General features: G+C 34.1%; 2 protein-coding genes across 2 annotated transcripts; one reads left to right on the top strand and one right to left on the bottom strand.

Annotated features, from left to right (window-relative positions):
* Nucleotides 1-1,579: 1,579 nt before the first annotated feature.
* Nucleotides 1,580-6,001, bottom strand: LOC111513137 (uncharacterized). The gene is made up of 3 exons (XM_023169303.2): nt 5,336-6,001; nt 4,246-4,374; nt 1,580-1,792 (listed from the first exon to the last, which is right to left on the bottom strand). The coding sequence occupies exons 1-3, from the start codon at nt 5,447-5,449 to the stop codon at nt 1,709-1,711; spliced, it is 327 nt and encodes a 108-aa protein (XP_023025071.2). The 5' UTR covers nt 5,450-6,001; the 3' UTR covers nt 1,580-1,708.
* Nucleotides 6,002-7,594: 1,593 nt separating this feature from the next.
* LOC111513135 (multiple inositol polyphosphate phosphatase 1) lies at nt 7,595-21,338 on the top strand. Its single transcript, XM_074183796.1, has 9 exons — nt 7,595-7,648; nt 9,122-9,341; nt 11,509-11,692; nt 13,050-13,191; nt 14,620-14,739; nt 14,818-15,014; nt 17,982-18,160; nt 18,249-18,441; nt 20,333-21,338. The coding sequence occupies exons 1-9, from the start codon at nt 7,610-7,612 to the stop codon at nt 20,559-20,561; spliced, it is 1,503 nt and encodes a 500-aa protein (XP_074039897.1). The 5' UTR covers nt 7,595-7,609; the 3' UTR covers nt 20,562-21,338.
* The last annotated feature ends 245 nt before the right edge of the window (nt 21,339-21,583 follow it).

Below are 21,583 nucleotides of genomic sequence, written 5' to 3'. Positions count from 1 at the left end.
AACCATGGGGTAAACCAAATAAATTACTGGTCAAGTGTCTTTTTGGTAGTATAAAACGTCAGGTTAATTACAATATTGTAACTTTTTCAGTGCTTGTGAAAAAAATTGTTATACAAATTTTATGTACCCCTTTTAAGAAGCTGTATCTTAACAAGGGATGCTCCAATGAAGTTTCTTTATATGAATGATCCTATCTTTTTTTTTCGATGAGGAATCACCTCCTTAAATGTTTTACACTTATTCAGTTGCACCCTGTATAATGAAAGTGTAACTGATTGCAACCGATTTGGGTGCAATTTTCACTAATGTGTTCTTGAAATAAGTAATTGTGAGAAAAAAAATTAAAAAGTAAATCTCACGACAAATTTTTAAGGTTTTATAATATATGTACTAGCGAACCGCCCTGGACCCGCACGGGTGCAATGCTGATACTAAATATATATATAAACGTGTGCGATCGCTGCTAATCATAAAGCGCTTTGGGGAGAAGCGCGGCCTTCGACGCGCTATTTATAGGCACGCGCTTCAGGCCGGTATCGCCGCGACCGTCATGTCCCTGCATTTTACATCTGTAATATCTTCGAAAATATTCATTTAAATTACTTGCTGTTACGGTCCATATTGATTTATATTAAATGCGCAATGTATTTAAGGTACCTGATTGGATAAGGATTATTGATGTATTGCTTAAAATCGCTTCGTAAATAAGTAATTATTTCTCGAGGATAAAAAAATGGTTATTGTGAGTTATCCCTAAGAGATAGACATATACTATCCCGGACTTTTTTGTATACCTTTTTAAGGTGTACAATACTGTACCAGCCACATTAGAAACCTCTAAAATTATTAGTGTTTCTCTACTATGTTATGCATGCTATATGCATATAACCCTTCATCTTGAACCGCATCAAAATCCGTTGCGTACTTTTATAGATCTAAGCAGACATCGGAGCAGAAATCGGCTTTGTTTTATACCATGTAGTAATAAATTGTGTGATAAATTGACAGGTTTAATTCAATTTTCTTTTTAGAACATACAAATGAATGCTTGTTGTAAAAATATTCTTTAATCCTGATATTTATTAATATTTCATGTTTTTTTTTCATAAATTGCAAGTCTGTGAAACACTTTTTTACACAATGGATGTCCGAATCTCACACATTCTTTGTCATCAGTTTCATAAATGTCGTCATCATGCCGCCATATTGAATTTGGCTCTCATAGCCTGGCTCCTATATTGTTTCGTTTTCTCAAATGGTCAAAAAATGTATACAGAGTTTCTATTAAATTCTTGTCGTGAGTCCACTTTCGGTAAATCGAAAGAGATATCCAATTGTTTTATTTTTGAAAATATCGGTTTCAATGAACTATGTATCTAAATCTTTATTCTAACAATTTTCTGTGGTACCATATACAATGTTTTCGTTGTCATCCGGTATATCATGTAATAGAGAACTTGAGTCAACACGTTTTATGATTGTTCAATCTATGAAAGCCATTGTTTGAAAATGTACGTCAAGATAACACCGTTTTTTCGAGGTTTGGGAGTAGGTATAGAAAATAATTTGTAACAAAATATTTGCGGCAGCAGTGATGATTTAGAGTTTTATTAGAAATAACATCAAAAGTATAAAATATTTATATTTTGTACGTATCAGACAAATTGATAAATGAACACTTTTTAAGATACTTATATCAGTGCACGAATTAACCTAAAGGTTCGCCGCTCATCATCTTCTTGGCACAATAATGAGGAAATTGAATCACCGTTAGTAGAAAGTCACTCAGTCCCTGAAAAAAAAAAATTTGTGGAGATCCAAAATCAAGTTTGTAATTGATAATAATAATTGCCACACACAGAAAGGTTATTCAAAAAAGCACGATTTAGGAATCCATTTTGAACTAAAGTAAATAGATACATATTGCGTGTTTTTTTTTTCTAACTTCATAATGATGATGGAAATGATTTCCATAATCCTCATCTTGTCGTTTGTGGTTACAAAATTACCATTATTCAATTAGACGCATAATGTTGTTCTATCATTAGAGGTTTTCTTAGAAGAAAATTACGTTCAACTGTAGTTGCCTGGACATTTGCGAATAGTTTCTAAAGGATGGAAATTAAATTAAATTACATTTCTATATTTTTATTGTGAAAATAAAATCATAATATTTCGTATGAACGACTGAATTTCCTATTTTCATACATCTGACTCCTTTTTTTAATTAAAACGCTTCACCTGTATGTATTTTTTTTAAACAATAACGAACGAAAAATACTAGTATTATTGTGAAAAAAGCGTGGGCGCTTTGTGCCATATTTTTGTACAGGGTGATTCAAAAGTACTTTGACAAACTTCAGGAGGTGATTCCTCACAATATTCTAATATGAATTGTCTGAATGAATAAATGTCCGGAAACGCTTCGTTTCCAAGATATAGGATGTTGAAGTTTTATTTTTATTTTCGTTTTTTTTAAATAACTTTTGAAATACTGAACCTAATTAAACGAAACTTGGTAATAGGAGGTTTTTGAGGTGTCGAATTCGAACCTGATGTTCTTATTGCTCTTACTCGTAGGGGGCGCCACCTACACGTCTTTTTCTTTTTTAAAGATTCATAACTTTTTTGGGCGTACTTCTAGCACATTTTTCAGTAAAAAAATCGATTCCTCTATCAAAGCATTCTTGTGAAAAAGCAAAATATTCGTAATAACTTCAACATGCATCGATTATCAAATAATCGACTTGAAGTTTTCAAGTCCAAATATTTAGAAAACGGTTGCTTACAGCGACTAGTAACAAAGGTAGCTTATTTACGTATATAGATATGATAGAGAAATCGATTTTTTTACTGGAAAATGTGCTAGAAGTACGCCCAAAAAAGTTATGAATCTTTAAAAAAGATAAAGACCTCTAGGTGGCGCCCCCTACGAGTAAGAGCAATAAGAACATCAGGTTCGAATTCGACACCTCAAAAACCTCCTATCACCAAGTTTCGTTTAATTAAGTTCAGTATTTCAAAAGTTATTTGAAAAAAACGAAAATAAAAATAAAACTTCAACATCCTGTATTTTGGAAACGAAGAGTTTCCGGACATTTATTTATTTGGACAATTCACATTAGAATATTGTGAGGAATCACCTCCTGAAGTTTGTCAAAGTACTTTTGAATCACCCTGTATATCAAGCGCCCGTCGCTTCGATGTTCATTAAAAGCGTGTTTTTTAGTTTTTTAAACTATATTTATTTCCTTTATATTTAGCAGCAATCATTTGGATTTATTGTGGTACTAGAAGAAAGCAATGTGACAATCAGTGTTCGAATTAACAAGATGTCTATGCTATGGAAAATGAGAAACGATGAATTTTTATCCTAATTCATAACTTTATTTTATTATGGGATGACACCAGGCAGCACTGTTTCGACACGCCTGGTCTCTTCAGTGTTGCTTCGCTGAACCACTGAACTGTCCTAAAAGAAACACGTCTGAAAGTAAAGGCGATGGCATTCCTCCTACGAAGACGCCATCTATGGGATCGATAGAAAACTCAGTCATCGAATATCAGAAATAAACGAGACTCTCCATGGATCAGTGGCTTCTTGCCAAGCTTCGACATCGACCGATGAACGATACTCGTTTTCTGTCACTCACTGCGGCTTTCAGTGCAAGGCAGCTAGGTGAACTTGTGATCCAACATCAGACAGCACTGTTTCGATCCGCCAGGTCCCATCAGTGATGCTAGGCTGAATCACCGAACTGTACCAAAGAGAAAAAACCTGAGAGTAAAGGCGATGACATCCTCCCTACGATGACGCCATCTATGGGATAGATAGAAAACTCAATAATCGAATATCAGATATAAACGAGGATCAGTTGCTTGTTGCCAAGCTTTGACATCAACCGATGAACGAAATTCGTTTTCTCTCACTCACTTCGGCTTTTAGTGCAAGCCGCTCTAGGTGAACTTGTGATGCAACATCACATCAGACAGCGAGGACATCGCCTCCTACGAAGATACCAACTATGTGATCGACAGATGACTCAATCCTCGAATATCAAATAGAAACGAATCTTGTTCCATTTGGGACAGGTTCCTTGTTGCCTTAGTGATGGAATGTCCTGTATAAATATTTGAGTGGTACTAGACTGAACCAGAAGTTGTATTTCACAGACTGCAGTCATGTGGAAAGGGAAAAAGTTGAGTGGTCTCTTCTAGAGAAAATTTAAAAAAATCTTTACTTACCGATAATGGTGGAATGCAGACGCTAAGTGGGTGGACAAATATGTAAAGGCCAGCACAAAATCCAGCTATCCAAAATGATACAACTATCAATATGATGAACCAAATTATTGAATTGAGTAAGTTTGCCATCTGGAATAAAATAATTATAATTATTTATAAATGACTGATATTTCAAGTCATGCAGACGATCTGATGACAGCAATTTCCAGGATCGTCAAGAAATGGAACATAGATTTCAATCGAGAATTCAGATGTTGAGTATCAGCATATGATTTATGCATTATTTTGTTTCTACTACAGTCTTGGTTTCCAATTTAATGAAACAAAACTATCTTGAATGAATGATTTCATTACATAAAAATAAACACTGCGTTTCACAGTCTTTCGGAATTAATTCAATAGCAATCCTTCACTAAGCGTGTGTTCCTCTACTGCCTATTATTTGACCTAATCTACAGTTTCTCCGACGTTAATTCAGCCTTGTATCCATGGGTGTTTTGGTGGTACCGATATAAACTTTTCCACAGGTGCCCTGCAGCGGAAGACAAAAGAGATCCACTATCAGCTGTGGGGGTATATCGTATACATCGTATACCATGCACCTGCGGAAAAGTTTATATCGGTACCACCAAAAGATCCATGGGTACAAGGCTGAATGCACATCGGAGAAACTGTAGATTAAGTCAAATAGACAAATCGGCAGTAGCGGAACACGCGCTTAGTGAAGGAGACCACACGATACTGTTTGAAGATGTGAAACTACTTGTCCCCTATCATGTATACAGTAGACGGCTTGTACGGGAAGCCATAGAAATCCATAAACATAAAGAAAACTACAACAGAAAAGAGGAGGTGATAACGCTTAACCGGATTTGGAATAACATTCTAAAAGATAGGTACTAAAGTAGCAACAGCGCAATGCAATGCAGGTAATAACACTTCGTCCAACCAACAAGAGAGGCGGACTACCTGAGTCAACATAAATACAACCTAGGAACTAGAAATCACCAGTCATCGTATTCACCTTTGTTTACTGTATTCCAACATGTTTTGTTCTACTGAAAAAAGAATATAAAATTTTGGATCATACTATCAAATTTGAATCATCCTCCAAAATGTAAGCCACCAATACGTTATACAGTCCTGTCATTTGAAGTTGCAGTTTCAGTCCTTTCACAATACTCCCCCATATTTCGAATGTCATTTGAGACAATTTTTCGACGAATGTTTTCCGATGCGTTGGATTGGCAGATGGAGGTTCAGTGGAGTGACCAAATAGATCACCTGATCTTTCACATTTGGATTTATTTCTGTGGCGACACTTGAACTCGAAAGTTTACACCAGTAGAAATGTAGAAGAGATGCGGCAGAAAATTATTCAGTAATGCCGATTGCCGACCTTATATCTCGATTAATGCAAGTTACAATTTGGAAGGATAGGGGGTTCAGTTTTCGTTGGAACGATCCCTATGTACCCTTGGAGTCCGATATAATCATCTAATACAATAACTTGTTCTGCCCATCAAAACACCTTCCTGAATACGGACCTGGGAGCTATGTGTTAATTTTTAATTGCGTCACTGAACTATTATCAAAATAACTCTTGTTTATTTATCTCGTCAACCCACAGTAAACATGTGATCGGCAAACTATCAAAGTAATGGTTTTTAACCAAATCTTTAAATTCTCATAAACATTTCTATTAGCAATAAATTAAATCAATTGTCACCACAAGCTATGAATTCTACGCTCGCGAATTTAGAATGAACAATCAACCAGTCGTTGAAAACAAATGACATAATTCGCCTCGCGACTTACCTTGAAGTGATCAACAGGTGCACAAAATTATCACGAAAAAGTTGTTATGGTACGCTCACGTGTTTCTGGTCAGAACCAACTGAGTTATGTTTGAGGAATATAGGCGTAACCACTTTCGAGTAACAAATAAACCAACTTTCTGAACGGAGCGCATTCGATAAGAAACTCGAGTTTAACCTACTCATTCACGTTATTCTATTTTCGCTTCGACTTCCCGTGTGTCGAGTTTTGTCTCACTTCATTGATGCACCTTCGGAATTTATTAAGAAAGCGGTTTGAGTAATGTCGCACGTTAATGGGCTACGCCTCACTAATAGGTGACAAATTATTGTATAGATTATGGACGTCGTTTGCCTAATCATGAATGTTTGCATTAAGATAACCCATTTCTGTTGAACCTGGTAGTGAATGATATATGTGATAAAGTAGACCGAATTTCAAGGAAACTGTTCAACTCCGATATACAGGGTGTGCTCACGAAGTTATTTAAGCGGAAGGTTTATATGGGACATTGATAACTGTTTTTTTTTAATTTGTTGAATTATAATGACGTTATTCATTTGAAGACGGGGTGGTGATACTACCCTACGTGCTTTCATAGAAAACGCTGAATATCTTTGTCATATCACAAATCAATCCACTACATATTCGTCTTATTTTTACAGATCTAACAAAATAGTCCACGATGGCATATATTTTTTATGGAAAGCTTACAATACATATTCAAATGTTTTAAATAATGTTCACAAATAATGGGAAGCTATTTGGACTGATACATTATTATTCTTTCAATGGATAAATTAATTAACTGAAGCATTCCATGCACATTGTTATTGCCTCTTACACCATACAACTTAAATTAATATCTTAGGAGTTACAAATACCACACGAGAAAATAATTTCGCGCGGCCTAACAAACCGATCTTATATTTATTTTATGTTGTATTTGAGTCAATACATACTTTACATATTTCAAAATCAAAATTGATATTATGAACATACTTTCGTATCAGTGAGTTTAATCAAAGCTTATTATTATTGTATGAAGGGTATTTTTCTTGTTTTCTGGCCGTGGTCTGCAGGTTTCTATGCCTGACGTTTCGTCTACGGCTGCGGTAGACATTTTCAAAGGCAACGTGGTAACGGTCGCAATACCAAGCTGGTGCTCTGGTTCTTGTTCCTTTTATACTCGTATCCAACGCATTAACTTTCCTTTTCGTACTGGGCGCTCTATTAATATCGTTCTTAATTGTATTACCTACTCGTGTACCTCTAAGAACAGGTAGCTTTTATTCATTGTCTCTGGCATTGCTAGCAGGGTGACCACATGCGGTAGATTTGTATTTTTTCGGTAGATTTTCAACACAAATTGAAAAATTGCAGTAGATGTCTTTTCACCGGTAGATTTCGGCAGATTTGGATAACACGCCTTGGCGATAGAATTTTCATTTCAAAATGTGAGTTGCGACATCTAGGTACAGCAAATAACTTGAATTATTTGTTTCTAGGTTCAACCCTCTTCGATTTGCATTATACAGAACATAGAATGGATACAGATAATAAAACATCAATTTCCCGATTTCTTGTTACAGTTTTCTGAATATCTCCGACCTCCGATTAAAGAAAGAAGAAGAAGATAATAATACACAACCTCATTTCACTTTCCGTTTTCAAACTTTCAAAATTTCATTTCAAACATGGAAACATGAAAATTATTACGAAATTATGATTTCCCACGTCAAAAAAATCCCGGGTGCCAAATTTCGTGCAAATAGCAAATTTTTTGTGAAGGTTATTTTAAAAAAACAAACAAAAAACTTCAAACTGTATCTCCGAAACGAAGTATTTCCGAACTCAAGCTTATGAAGACTTTTTTTCTTAAAATTGTCTCGGGAATAAGTTCAACATACTTATGATACACCCGCTAAAGAGTTAATTCATGAAATTGATTGCTTTCTTTCTTTCGAGAATTCCTACGTTTTTTTGTATTAAGATGGGTTAGTAGAAAGCCAAACACTTTCTTTCCCAAAAATTAATCACAAAAATATAACCCTTTCAACTTAAACATTTATTGTTCTTTTGTATTATGTCAGAAATATGCTTTCAAGCTGCACACTGTCAAAATAATTCATTATTTACTGGAAAACAATCTCCAAGAGCGAGATCATTATTGACTATCTAAACCTATTGAAGTATGGCCCAACTATATTTGGCCCTATCTCTACCAGAGATTGTAGGTAAACTTTGTCTCTCCCATCGACTCGCGTTACAGAACTAAAATCCAGAGATTAGTTACATGATCTATGTAACTAATTGCTTGAGTCGCTCGTGTCAGTTGCGTTGCATCAGTGTGTAAGCTGCCTAAGAGTGCTTCATTACCAACTACCTCACTTTTACGGTATTGACGAGACGCCGGTGTTGCTCTACGTTCCGGAGGATATTAAATCCATTGTGGGAAAAGTGCCGACTTTATTGCAACTATTCATTCACCACTCTCAGGCTCATACAAGCTCATAAGCCCGATGTAGTTCTTCTCGACCAACATAGCAAGACGATATTCTCGTAAAGTTTTCAGCTCCCGGTGAAGCAATTATCGTTATGAAAGAGAAAAATAAACAAATGAAGAATCGAGATTTTGTCTTCAAATTCTGGAGACTTTACCCAGACCACTCTGTTGAGGTGTTGTTCTAATTATAGCAATCCTTGGTGGAATGATGTCCTCTCCACTCTTGAATCTCAAGATCTTGATGGATGTCCGTACTCAAAAATCTTGACCGGATAATTGTAGAAGGCTGTCATTTTTAGCTCATTGCGTCTGCTTAGACCACATGGTTGTTGGGTCCAATGACCAATTACGTTGTGGGGAGTGGTCATTGGTTGATGATGCTGCCGTGCCCTCCCAACATACCTTCCCAAACATTTTGAATCCTCAATTGATATTTTTTTGTAGTAAAATTTTCGAAATGAAATATTCATGGTCATGATTCAATCAGTTGCCACTAAAAACTTGATCAAAGCAATATAAAAATCAATTCAATAAATTTTCTCTTATTTCCAGAATAGAACCATGGGCATTTCTTCTATAGTTTTGGTCTTTATATTCCTTGCAAGTACTTCAGGCCAGAATAACAACTATCCGTTTGATAGCAACAGACAAGAGGACTGCTGTGAAGATTATTGTTATGTGACCGACGAAGAACCTTATACATTCTTCGGTACGAAAACGGTATATGACAGTTTGCCCAACAGGCATTCGAGTTCCCAACACATAGTGCGAGGTAAGAGAAACGTATTTGAAATGTTTTTAAAGTTGATGGAAATTTCGATTTCCATTTATGTAAGTACCTAAGTATTATAGGGTAGAAATAGTATGGAAAACCATTTTATTATTTACTCCTTCAATTCAAATAGATGAATAGATATTTATTTAACCTACAAGAAGCACCTATGATGTTATTTTGCTTGAGTTGCAGTGGTTGTTTATTCAGAGAAAATATAACAAACACACGACTTATTTATTTATAGAAATTCCTCGACCGTATAGAGACACGATTCGAGAAGCCTCATAAAGTATCGAACAGAGATGACTGCATATAATTTTTACATAAAAACGAAGCGAATTGAAGATTAAACAAATTTGACCGACATTCGGTTTGTTAGGTTTTGACAGTTGAAGACAATTGAATCAGTGGCATTCGTGCTTGTGCGCGCAAGAATAACTGTTAGGACATAATTGATGAAAAGTTAGCAGCAACAAGCTGCTGACTTTAGAGGTGAATATACCCAAAGAAGGTCGATAGGAAGCCGTAATGAAATTAGACTACAGAATATTGTGAATCAATTCATTGTAGATGAAGAAGAAATCGCATAAGAAGAGAACCATGTTCAGTGTTGCCATGTCTAGTTATATTGCAGAATAAAAAGTTAATATAAATATGATAAATCGTATGTCTTTAGGCATGCCCGTGGCAAATTGCCAAGACAATTATTGGTTTCTAATTCGACACCTTGCAAATTAACTGACACAGCCAGCAGAATTATGTGTCTTGACATTGTTATAATGTCCACTTCCGCTACATTCATTTTCTTAGAGAAATTTGATATCTGTTCTTCATAACATTTGATTCCATTTGATTTTTAAAAAGTTCATAGTTCTGCTTGGCGGTAGATAGGAGTTGTTCAAATTTCATACTGAATAATTGGTATTTCATCTAGATTTTAGTCTGCCTCGATATTTTGATTCATTAATAATAATAATAGCTTTATTGTCCAACAGTTACCTATTTACAGGACAATATAAAATTTTATTCACAATACTTGACCATAAGAGAGGTCTAAAAATGGATTGAATCGTGAAGCTGGCTGTGGTACATTGAAGTTGCTTTGTTCAAGAATTTTAGGACAGTCAACTCCCTCATTCACTAACTTGAATAAAAATATGAACGACGCACATTTTCTGCGATGCTCTAAACTAAAAAGTTCCAAACGTTCATATATGACATCATTACTAATACCTCTCTCAGGGTAAGAACCATCTATTCTGAAAATTAGAAATTTACAAAACTTTCTTTGAACTCTTTCAATGGATATGTTATGAATCTCATAGAATGGACTCCAGACGATACTTGCATATTCTATCTTCGAACGGACGTAGGTGAAATACAACAGCTTCATGGCTTTAATATTATGAAAGTTTCTGCAATTTCTAACAATGAAACCATGAGCTCTGAGAGATTCTGAAACTATTTGTGAAATATGTCTACCAAATGTTAATTTATGATCGAATATTACCCCTAGGTCTTTGATCTCATTACATCTCAGCAGATCTGAATCCTGTATTACATACGGGAATTTATAAACCTCTTTTTTTCGACTATAACTCACTACTTTACATTTCTCCACGTTGAGTTTCCATTTATTATTGCTACACCAAGCAACAGGAAATTCTAATTGAGATTGAAGATTTACACAATCACCTACTTCCTTAATTATAGAAAATAATTTCAAGTCATCCGCGAAGCATAACCGCTCACAAGTCATTAATAAACAATAAAAACAAAAAAGGACCTAGGTTGGAGCCCTGAGGCACACCATAAGGAGTTATATATGTTCTAGATTTATAACCGTTATAGGAGTCGAATTGTTTTCTACATGTCAGATAGGATTGCATCAGCTAACAGGCAGTATTCGAAAAACCAAAACTCATCAGTTTATTGAGCAAGATACCATGATAAATTTTATCAAATGCTTTAGAGAAATCCATGTATATAACATCAACTTGGCCATTGTTATCTAATGCCTTGGAAATAAATTGAGTAATAATGACTAATAATGACTAAGAAGTTAAGTGAAAGAATTCACACAATATACTGGTTATATAGATAACACCCTGTATAAACGAATGATACGGATGAACTATGTCTCGATAATATTTTTAATTTTCAGAATGTTCTCCAGTACAGTTCTGGAGCATAATTCGGCATGGAACGAAGTATCCCAGTATTGAAAAACTGAGAAAACTGAGAAATTTGAATAAGCTCCATGAAGAAATGTTGAGAAATTATTTGGAAAGGAAATCTTATCCAGACAGGGGAAGATTGTGTACGAATGATTTTGATTTGATCAGAAAGTGAGTAGGATTGAACTATCATAATATAAGAAAATAGGTAATGAACTAAACTTCCACTTCCCAGGTGGAATGAATATTATCATTATACAGCCAGTTTATTTTGACGATTTCACTATTTTTATTGTAAAACCTACAAGATCGCCTAAATTGAAAAACTTTTCCTATTTTGGAGAACAAGGATAATCTTTTTCCAGATCGAGAATATCAGTGGTTGTTTTCAACCACCAAAAAGTAGAATTTCGCCAAAAAGTAGAATTTTCGAATTTCATTTTTTGGCTGTATCACCTCCATTTCGAATGATATAAAAAAGGTAGAGGAACTTTCCATACAAGGACATCAAGCAGACTATTAGTTCTGAATATGGCCTAGATCCTGCTGGTTATGGTCGTTTCTATGCTATGTCGTTTCAGCCAAGGCTGATCCCTCAGATTTATATAATGCATTTTGAAATGCTTCTTCGATATCAAGAAAACGGTCATTGCAATGCCTTTTTCAGCCTAGGCTGATCCCTTAGATTTATATAATGCATTTTCAAATGCTTCTTCAATATCAAGAAAACGGCCACTGCAATTTCTTTAGTGTTGAGGGATCTGATAATTGTCTCTACAAGATTACGTACCTAATGCTTGATCTGTCAATATGGGATGTATCATAGTATCACCTCTAAATATTTAACCTCCCCCTACAGTTGTACATCTTCACATCTGAGTTGTAGTGGTCCTGGTTGACCCCTTTTAGTCCTCTTGGTGAATACTATCACCTTTCTTCCACGGTCTATCTTGCTATAATATCCAGAGTGTGTTACTATATTGTCATCTTAGCCCTATACTAGGAAGGCTAAGTCATCTGCATAGCCAAGAATTTTGTTAACATATACGACCTACACATATATTGCGTGGTCTGGCAGACAGTGTCATGTTCCTAATATCCCTGTCGAATTCTTTTTATATTTTTTTAATGTAAATGACATGAGACTAGTCTCAAGGCATTCACCAAGTGTCGTCCAACTTTCCCAGGTTCTGGGACGAAAGTGCCATACTCCGTATTTTTGATATGTATCCCAGGGCCTAACTTGTTCTGAGTAGGTATTACACACAATCTTTATATTAATTCTGGTCCTTTTGGTAGCATTATTGTGACTCATACGGTTGAAATGAATTCAATGGTCATTTGGTCTTCTTCAAATCTACTACTTTCTTTGCCAATACCTAAACCTTCCTGAACGCCCTTTTAGAGCCTTCAGTTCTGAATTCACCAACTGAAATACGTATCCGATATCATATATTTCTCGAAAATGTTACAATACAATATGGAATGATGAATAGAAAAGTTTAGACTTAACTGTCTGAATTTCTAGTTGGCGATTTAACGATAGCATAACCGATAATTATGCTAATGGTCTTACTAGTCAAGGTGCAGAAGATATGAAGTTGTTGGCAAGAAGATACAAGACACAGTATTCGGAGGTGTTACAAAATTATGACGAAAGATCGTATTACGTAAGTTTACATATGATATTTATTTTTATTGTTATTACCCAGCAGACAAAAACCATTTACAGGGTTAACTAACTAGGTTAAATACAGTAATACGTGTGCTTCAAATACACTTTCATCCTGCCGGTATTTCAAATAGAATATCTTGTATATTTTAACCTTTTTGGATATAAGCACAAGCACTACAGGAAAATTCTTAAGGTGCTGTAAGGGCGGTGCCTGTGCGAAAGTAGCGATTCACATTAGATTTGAATCGCTGGAGATTAATTTCATTTGGAAAAATGTTCCCAGAAAGCTTATTCCACATAAACGCAGTTCTCCAAATGAAAGAGTTTTTAAACAGTGAAGTTCGAGGTATACTGAATTGAACGTCGAAATAATGAGCAGCCACAGTCCGTCGCGTAATTCTGATATTTACCGCTCTTGGTGGAATAAAATGCACCAAATCACTTGAATACTTGCCATGAAAGTATCTATGGAAGAGAGACAAATTCCCATCCAACAATGAGAACAATACTCCAAAGAAGGTCTGATCTGAGCTTTACAAAGCATCAAAAATTGCTGAGGTGGGTAAAGTTTTTTGGTTCGTTACAGAGTTTCAAGTTTTTGAGAAGCAACCTTTGCAATTCCAGCGACATGATTGTGCCAAGACATATTGACAGACAAAACAATTCAGTTTATTGTCTCGAGAAACAATAAAATATATGCTTTTATTGTTTGTTTCTTGTTTTTTGTTATTAGCGAGTATAACTAACTACAAAGTGTTATAAAATAACAGAAATAAGATATTTTACACTAAACACATATCTTGAAAAAATAACAATGAAATGAAGTAAAATGTGACATTGGTTATAGAAAATATATGTTGAAAACAAATTCAAATTTGAAAAGAAAAAATGCAAACTATGAAATTCCACTAATTAGATTTTTCTTCAATCGATATTTAATTTTTGTAATGGAATAGTGCTTCAGAATATTCATGTATATATATATTAAAAATTGGTACCTATTTAGTTTTACAAATCCTTATAGATCATTATACTGTCAATATGGAAAAACTTCTCAATCTTGTTACTATATTCCAAGCATTATTTCAATTGCAAAATTCAAAATATCTCCTAGAAAAATTGCTTCGTAAATAGCAATAATGTTATGAACAAGAATTCATGGCCTCCTATCAAATTACTTCACATAATTCAGCCTCACTTCATCAACAACATATGATTGATATTTATTTTTCTTGAAAATATCAATAACATTTTCATATTTTCCTAACTTACTCCACTCCACCACTGGACTGAAGTTCATGGTTTTATGAGAGGATATGTTAAAAATATTGGCTACTTCTCGATAGATCTACATTTTTTCTATAGTAACGATTTTGCAAGTTTATAATCAATACTCATAGGTAAATATTTTTTTTATTTGTAGTTCCAGTACTCTACAGATGACAGAAGCCACGACAGTTTTCAAGCATATATCGAGGGACTCTTTGGAAGTGACTATTATAGAGTCCACGCGAATACAGTGAATTCTGATAACTTAACCAAAGTAAGTATTGAAATTTTAGATTAATGGATGGCTTTAAATGATACCACTGACAGTTATTGATTATTACAATTTTCGAAGCCTGAAGAAAACTGTCCAAATTGGTCTGAGGGCGAAAATAACAATCCTGCAATGAAATCTGAGGTGGAGCGGTTCAAAGAAAATCCAGAGTATTTGAAAATGGTGAGAGATGTATTTCAGAGGCTTGGTTTCCGATACTTGCTGAATGCTTCTAACATTGAGGATATTTATGATGCTTGTGCTTACGAAAAAGCATGGTGAGTTAATCGTGTGTCATTATTTTTTTAAATTATAAATTCTCTTCATCAAAGGATTTTCTGAATATATAACACACTGAACAAATTAACGACTTCATTCGGCTATTGTTGTAAAAAAAAAAATGAAACGTTGGTACTTCGATACCAATTCACAATAGGGTTACTGTTTCACTGGTTCACTTCTCTTCCTGCTTCTGCCTTGACTGAACTGTCTTCTGCAAATGGTCCATAATTAATACTGTAACAAATTAATGAATTAACTGTCTTAAACAAATTCATTTCCAACAATATTTCACTAATCACAAACTAATTTATTTTCAACACTTAGCAAGTAACGCTTAATTAATTTCCCCTATTTGAATTTCTTATTTAGCCGCTCGATTCACTTTCTGAACTGCCCTCTTGAACTTATATAATGTAACGGTTCTTTCTAGAAATCTAATCGATGGACATCAGTGTTTTCATGAGTACATGAGAAAATGAATATAGTCCATCAGTAGCATTCATTTTATATCGAGTGAATTTCCATAAATAATTAAAAAGTTTATATTCAAATTACGCATTTTAGCGAACTGAAGTAGGCTATCAGACATAAAAAAAATTCCGGTATTGACATCTTCATAACAGTTTTAAGTCTTTCTGAGTATGCACTAGCAAATTGTGTTGAGGTGATTTCTCAATTTGCATTTGCTCAAGAATAATTCAGCTGAATTTCAACCATTTTCACTAATCTTTACATTAGCCAAAATAATTGGGAAATTAGAAAAACAATAATTTTTGAAGGAGAATGTACATGAGCAAAAATCAAATAAGAATGGCTTCAAAAGAAATAATAAGTATTGGATTAAGATATACCTGTTTTTCATTCTATTATTCGTTATAATGAAATTATGGAAAATGAAAATGGTGAACATCTGGTGAACAATAAAGAAAAAGATATCAAATTCAATGAAGTTTTCATCAATGTTGGATCAAACATGTAACTTTCCAACTGATTTCATGAAAGAAACTTCAATTGCGTCATCACAGTTTCTTGAACCTGTGAAGGAATAGAAAATAATTATAAAAAATTCTAAATTGAATATTCATGTAGACATATCTCAGGAAACCATTTTGGGTCCTCTTCTATTTCTTCTTCATATTAATGGAGACAATGATTCAACAACAATTTCGTGTTTTCATTTTACACTGCTTTTCGATGGGAAAAATACCATTCAAACGAAGCAACGGTTCGAAAAGTGTTACAAGGACTCCGTTCCATCAAAAACATTAATCAAACGTTGGTTTGCTGACTTAAAAGTGGTCGTAGAGACACCGATGATGTAGAAAGCAGTGAACGTCCAAAAGAGGCAGTAACACCAGGAAACATAAAAAAATTCACAAAATCGCTTTGAACGATCGAAAAGTGAAGTTGCAGGAGTTAGCTGACATTGTAAAGATATCAAAAGAACTTGTTGGCTTTATATTGCATGAGCATTTGACTATGAGAAAGCTCTGTTCAAAGTGGGAGCCGCGCGAGCTCACTGTTGACCAAAAACAAGAACGTCTTAATGATTCTAAGCAGCGTTTGGCCATGTTTAAACGGAATTTTTGCGTCGATATGTGACAATGGATGAAACATGGATTCATCACTCCACTCCGGAATCAAAACGATCGTCATCTGAGTGAAAAGCAACTGGTGAACCTCGTCCAAAGCCCCCGAAAGCACAACAATCGGCTGGAAAGGTTAGGGCATCGGAATTTTGGGATGTGCGTGGTGTAATATTCATCGACCATCTTGAGAAGGGAAATACCATCAACAGTGAATATTATATAGTGTTATTGGAGCGTTTAAAGGCCGAAATTGTAAAGAAACGACCGGATATGGCAGAGAAAAAAAATTTGTTTCATCAAGACAACTCACCGTGTCACAAGTTAACCAAAACAATGGCAAAACTATATGAATTGAATTTCGAATTGCTCCCACATCCACCGTATTCACCAGATTTGGCTCCCAGCGACTACTAGCTGTTCGCAGACCTAAAAAAATTGTTCAATACAGGTCTTTCTAGTTATCAGTACTATGGATTTTTGGTAACCTGCAAAGGTTTCGTCCTTCTGCACATAAAACAACTAGATCAGTCGAAAATTCTAATATCAAAGTACCTTTATATAAGAAAAGTCACACACAACTATTCGTTTTCTTCTCTTCGGACCAAAAATATATAATCGCTCCAAAAATATATAATTTGCTACCTGTACAACTGAAAAACATAAAAAAGTAATAAGCTAAAGTTAGTAACAAATAAATATATTATCGATAATCCGGCAAGCTCCAATCTGTTTTGAAAAAATAAAGAAAAAATCTCTAGATCTGAAATATATTAATTTCACAAAATCGTGTACTATGATATTAACGACTATACAAATATTTTATAATTTGTATGCGCATATTATTTTGAATTGAAAATAAAATCACTTCCTTTCTTACCACTTTTGCTTTTTTTTCAACAAATTTCTGAAATTTTCATATTTTTTCTTGTAGTCAACTACTAACTGTCGGTGTTTTTAAAACACTGAACTCGACTATGAGTGAATTTTAAAAAAAGAATACAGGCATCTATATCCCTATGTGCATTTAACTTCCTCTGAGGGAGTTATTTAATTTATTTTGTTGTTTGATGACAATTATATTAACACATTTATTATGTAATAAACTGGTGACTATTTGATTTCAAATCAATTGATTTGAGTTTGAAATTTGACTGGAATGTTAATTTACATTACTTCCGGATGTAGATGAACAATAAAATAATATTTCAAATTTTATTGGTTGGTAGGTAACTTAGCATAAATCAAAAAGACATCATGCTTTCTGCGTTCTTCTGTATTCGATTTTTATATGTGACGTTGTGTTCGTTAAAGATGAATTATTTCTCAAAATTAATAAATGTATAATAACAAAAATCACTACCAAGATTTTTTTAGGAATATTCAAAGACGTTCGCCATGGTGCATTGCCTTCAATAAAGATCAACTAAAGTTGTTGGAGTATGCAGAAGATTTGGAATATTATTACAAAGCAGGATATGGAAATCAAAATAGCAAAAGAATAGGTTGTGCTCCCGTTAAAGACTTGTATGAAAGGTTCGAGAAGACTGTTAACGGTGAGATTAAATTTGAATAGTTAACTTGGCCACCGCTACCAAATGGTAGACATTGAAAATTCAACTTTATTTCGAAACTATATTTCAGGTAATCCGGACGGAAATAAGGGAACATTTTTATTTAGTCGTGCCACCACGTTCCAGACGGTTTTGGTATCATTGGGAATAGCCAAAGATTTCACGCCTCCTACAGCAGACAACTATTATCAACAAAGTAGAAGAAACTGGAGAGTATCCATGTTAGATCCCTTCGCCGCTAATTTGGCAGCTGTTCTTTATGAGTAAGTCTAAACTTAGGACGGGATTGTTTCAAAATCGTTTTGACTACCAATCAACAATAGTTATTTTGCATTTTTATGTTCTCTGTTCCATTTTATTACAGCTTTTTCTTGAATCACTCCTCTGGTCGCATCCCTTAAACCATTGTTTCTTTTTTGCTACCAAACTGTCAACCGGTTCAGTGACTGGGAGTTGGCTATAGAATCTCTAATTTATGCTCTCGCTAAGATCTGTTTTGCTCTACCGTTGTCTCATTTGAAACCTACTTGGGATACAATAGATCATCGTGTAGACATGAAGAATCTCCTAAGCACAGAAACGTTTTACAACTGCACCGTACTTGGAAAATTGCTAGCAGACAGGTTGAACCCCATTTAATTATCTCCAATTTCCAATTTAATTATCTCCCATTTAATTATCTCCAAACCAGATCAATATCTTTTTTCTGGCTTTTCCACAAGTCATCCATGATTCATAGGTATAGTCAAGGTATAGTCATTTACTGATGAAGTCACTTGAACCCCTTCGCCATGTGAAATATTTTGTCGAAAACTCAAGACCTACGGCTCGCTTGATAAAGAAATGAAAAAGAGATCTAATAAATTTCAGCATTACACTTATAGAGGTGCTGAATACACCTCAAGTGGGATTATTGGACAATGTCATGTTGACACTTTAATTTTCAATGTTCATTTGGGAATAAATTGATATTAGGTGAAGTATTTTTTACATTATGGTTTATAAATTTAAGATCTGAAAAAAATACCCGTGACAGATTTTGATTCATGCACCATCTGTCAACATGTGTGCTAAATTGGGACAATCCCATTTCTCGCGTCGGGAGTTTTTGACAAAATAAAAAATAAAAGCGAAGCAGTAAAATCACTACGGTTTCCATGCATCTTGGATATAGTCCTCAGAATTCGATGTCACAGTTGTTTATTAAACTTCTCTCCTGGATTTTTTCTTCTTTTAATGTTTGATCTCAAATTTTTCCAACGATTCACTTGCAAATGCTCTAGTTTCATCATTGAATGATCATCCAACCCCAGGTCTACCTGGGGTTGGATGAAGTTTTGTACCAAAAACTTTCCCAAAAATTATCGTGCCCCATACTCCTGTCAAAGTCTTCAACATTATCTTCCAAGTAGTACACCTATTTCAAAGCTTTACTAATCCCAATGGCGAAAAAGGTTCGAGTCCTAAATTGTGGAGGCCATGGAATGAACCTTATTCATTCATCAAGTAAAACAGATCCAATGTAGGTTTTAGTTCTCACGGTTACCTCATCTTATAGAGAGATGGAAGCCCAATCGTGGACAAAACAAACCAACTTAGAACGAATTAGATGTTTGTTTTTTCGGGGTTAGCAACCAGAAACACTGGGTGATGTCAGCAAATCTGGCGTAAAAATGACCTATATATTTTCTTAGGCAAGTGGACATATCATCTCGTTTCGGAAATTCCTTCTTGATCTCTCCAGATGGTGGAAAGATATATTCATTGAAGTAACAGTACCTTCAAGATAAGGCACTGGAAGTTTCTAGAATAAATCAGGTCATGAAAATAAGATCTAGAACCATCGAAATCCAATAAGAGTCTATCTAAGAATGTGACTTTAAGCCAATCGCCATATTGAAATAATCACATGGGTGAATCATTAACGACCAGTGGAGTGTTGAATATAGCAATGGATGGCCTATTGTGTATTTTACTTAATATCGATTTATTTGTAACTGGAAGTGAATCTCATTCAATTTGTTGTACTGACTGTCATTTATTGACAAAACTTAAGAAAACATAATTGTACAGGAATTTGTTTTTTTCTCAAAAGTATTACAATACAAATTCAACTTATATAAGTATTTTCTAAATAGTTTCCTTTGTTTACAGATGCAGAGGTAACGAAAAATACAAAGTAATGTTCTTCTTGAATGAAAAACCTGTGGAATTCCCCGAATGTTCAGTTGGTCTTTGCAGCTGGACCACTGTCCAGCAGAAATATCAGGAAATTGTAAGAAACTGCAATATCGATTATTTCTGCAAAGGAAATACTGCACCGAAAACATATGTTAGTTATATAACCCTTGTTTTAACAACTTTCTTATTTTATGTAATTTAAATAATCTATTGTTTGTCTCATACAAGCAGTTACAATTTTTAGAGCCAGTTTTGGAGTAGATGAAAAAGTCACATTTCGGTATTATTCTATCTATTGAGTACAAAAAAACCAAAGAGTTCAGCTGAAAAATTCATAAAATAAAATTATATTTTCATCGTGAAATAATCTTTGTGAATAATTGATTGGTATTTTTACTCCAAATCAGGCATGAATGTGAATGAATAGAATAAAGTACAACAATATGATTTGCCAAATATATTAATCAATAGAGAATCATTCAAGCAGCGGAGAGAATCTTAAATAATCAAAATGGAAAAAGGCCTTTTATCTGTGAAAATAATTATTTAATCTGTGGATGGCAAAGTTGAGCCAGCAAAAAACTCTAGGGTCTGGAAGGGCTATAAATCATACAAGCAAAATAAAAAGTATAACAGCTTTCCTTTATCTGGCTTGATTGATTCATGCAAGTAAATTATTTTATAATATTTACTACACTCTAATACCTAAGTACTCAATATGTGTTTATTATTTTGTTGTTTTTACATGAGATTTTAATTTTTATTAATGTTTAATTACTTTAGATTAGAAATAAAGTGATTCATTAGGAATCAGCTAAGCACATGCTACTTTTGTAGAAAAATAGTAACCTAGACTTTTATATTTTCTTTTTAAATATATGATGAATAAAAATCGAAAATATTATTGATATTCAATATGTGCACTTCGTCATTAATGTTCTCATTTCGAAACTGAGTAAATATGTTGAAAAATATAAAAGGTTTTTTATTATTCAACAGCGAAAATACAACTGCTATTGTACCATTCTTGGCATGTGGCGATTCATTTATAAATCAATAGGTTGAATTGATTGTTAAAAAAATGAGCTATGAAGAATACTCATTCTGCCGTTAGTAGTAATTATCTTCATATACACCAGTATTTTTATGGGCATATAATTTTTGTGGGAATGAAGAAAACTACTTTAGGCCCTACATCAACAAGAAATATTACAAGAACTTCAG

Source organism: Leptinotarsa decemlineata, unplaced genomic scaffold, assembly GCF_025532065.1.
Source record: "Leptinotarsa decemlineata unplaced genomic scaffold, Ldec_3_MD MMD2_P_RNA_scaffold_2, whole genome shotgun sequence".
NCBI classification, from domain to species: Eukaryota; Metazoa; Arthropoda; class Insecta; order Coleoptera; family Chrysomelidae; genus Leptinotarsa; species Leptinotarsa decemlineata.
The sequence above is the reverse complement of the archived record's forward strand: the minus strand, read 5'-3'. Positions and strand labels throughout refer to the sequence as shown.

Coding starts and splice junctions, on each gene's coding strand:
- LOC111513137 (XM_023169303.2), bottom strand. CDS start 5,449: ATGACATTCGAAATATGGGGGAGTATTGTGAAAGGACTGAAACTGCAA. Junction 4,375..5,335: donor AGGATGATTCAAATTTGATA/GTATGATCCAAA, acceptor ATTTTATTCCAG/ATGGCAAACTTACTCAATTC. Junction 1,793..4,245: donor TCTGCATTCCACCATTATCG/GTAAGTAAAGAT, acceptor TTTTTTTTTCAG/GGACTGAGTGACTTTCTACT.
- LOC111513135 (XM_074183796.1), top strand. CDS start 7,610: ATGGATACAGATAATAAAACATCAATTTCCCGATTTCTT. Junction 11,693..13,049: donor GATTTTGATTTGATCAGAAA/GTGAGTAGGATT, acceptor CTGAATTTCTAG/TTGGCGATTTAACGATAGCA. Junction 18,161..18,248: donor GTTCGAGAAGACTGTTAACG/GTGAGATTAAAT, acceptor ACTATATTTCAG/GTAATCCGGACGGAAATAAG.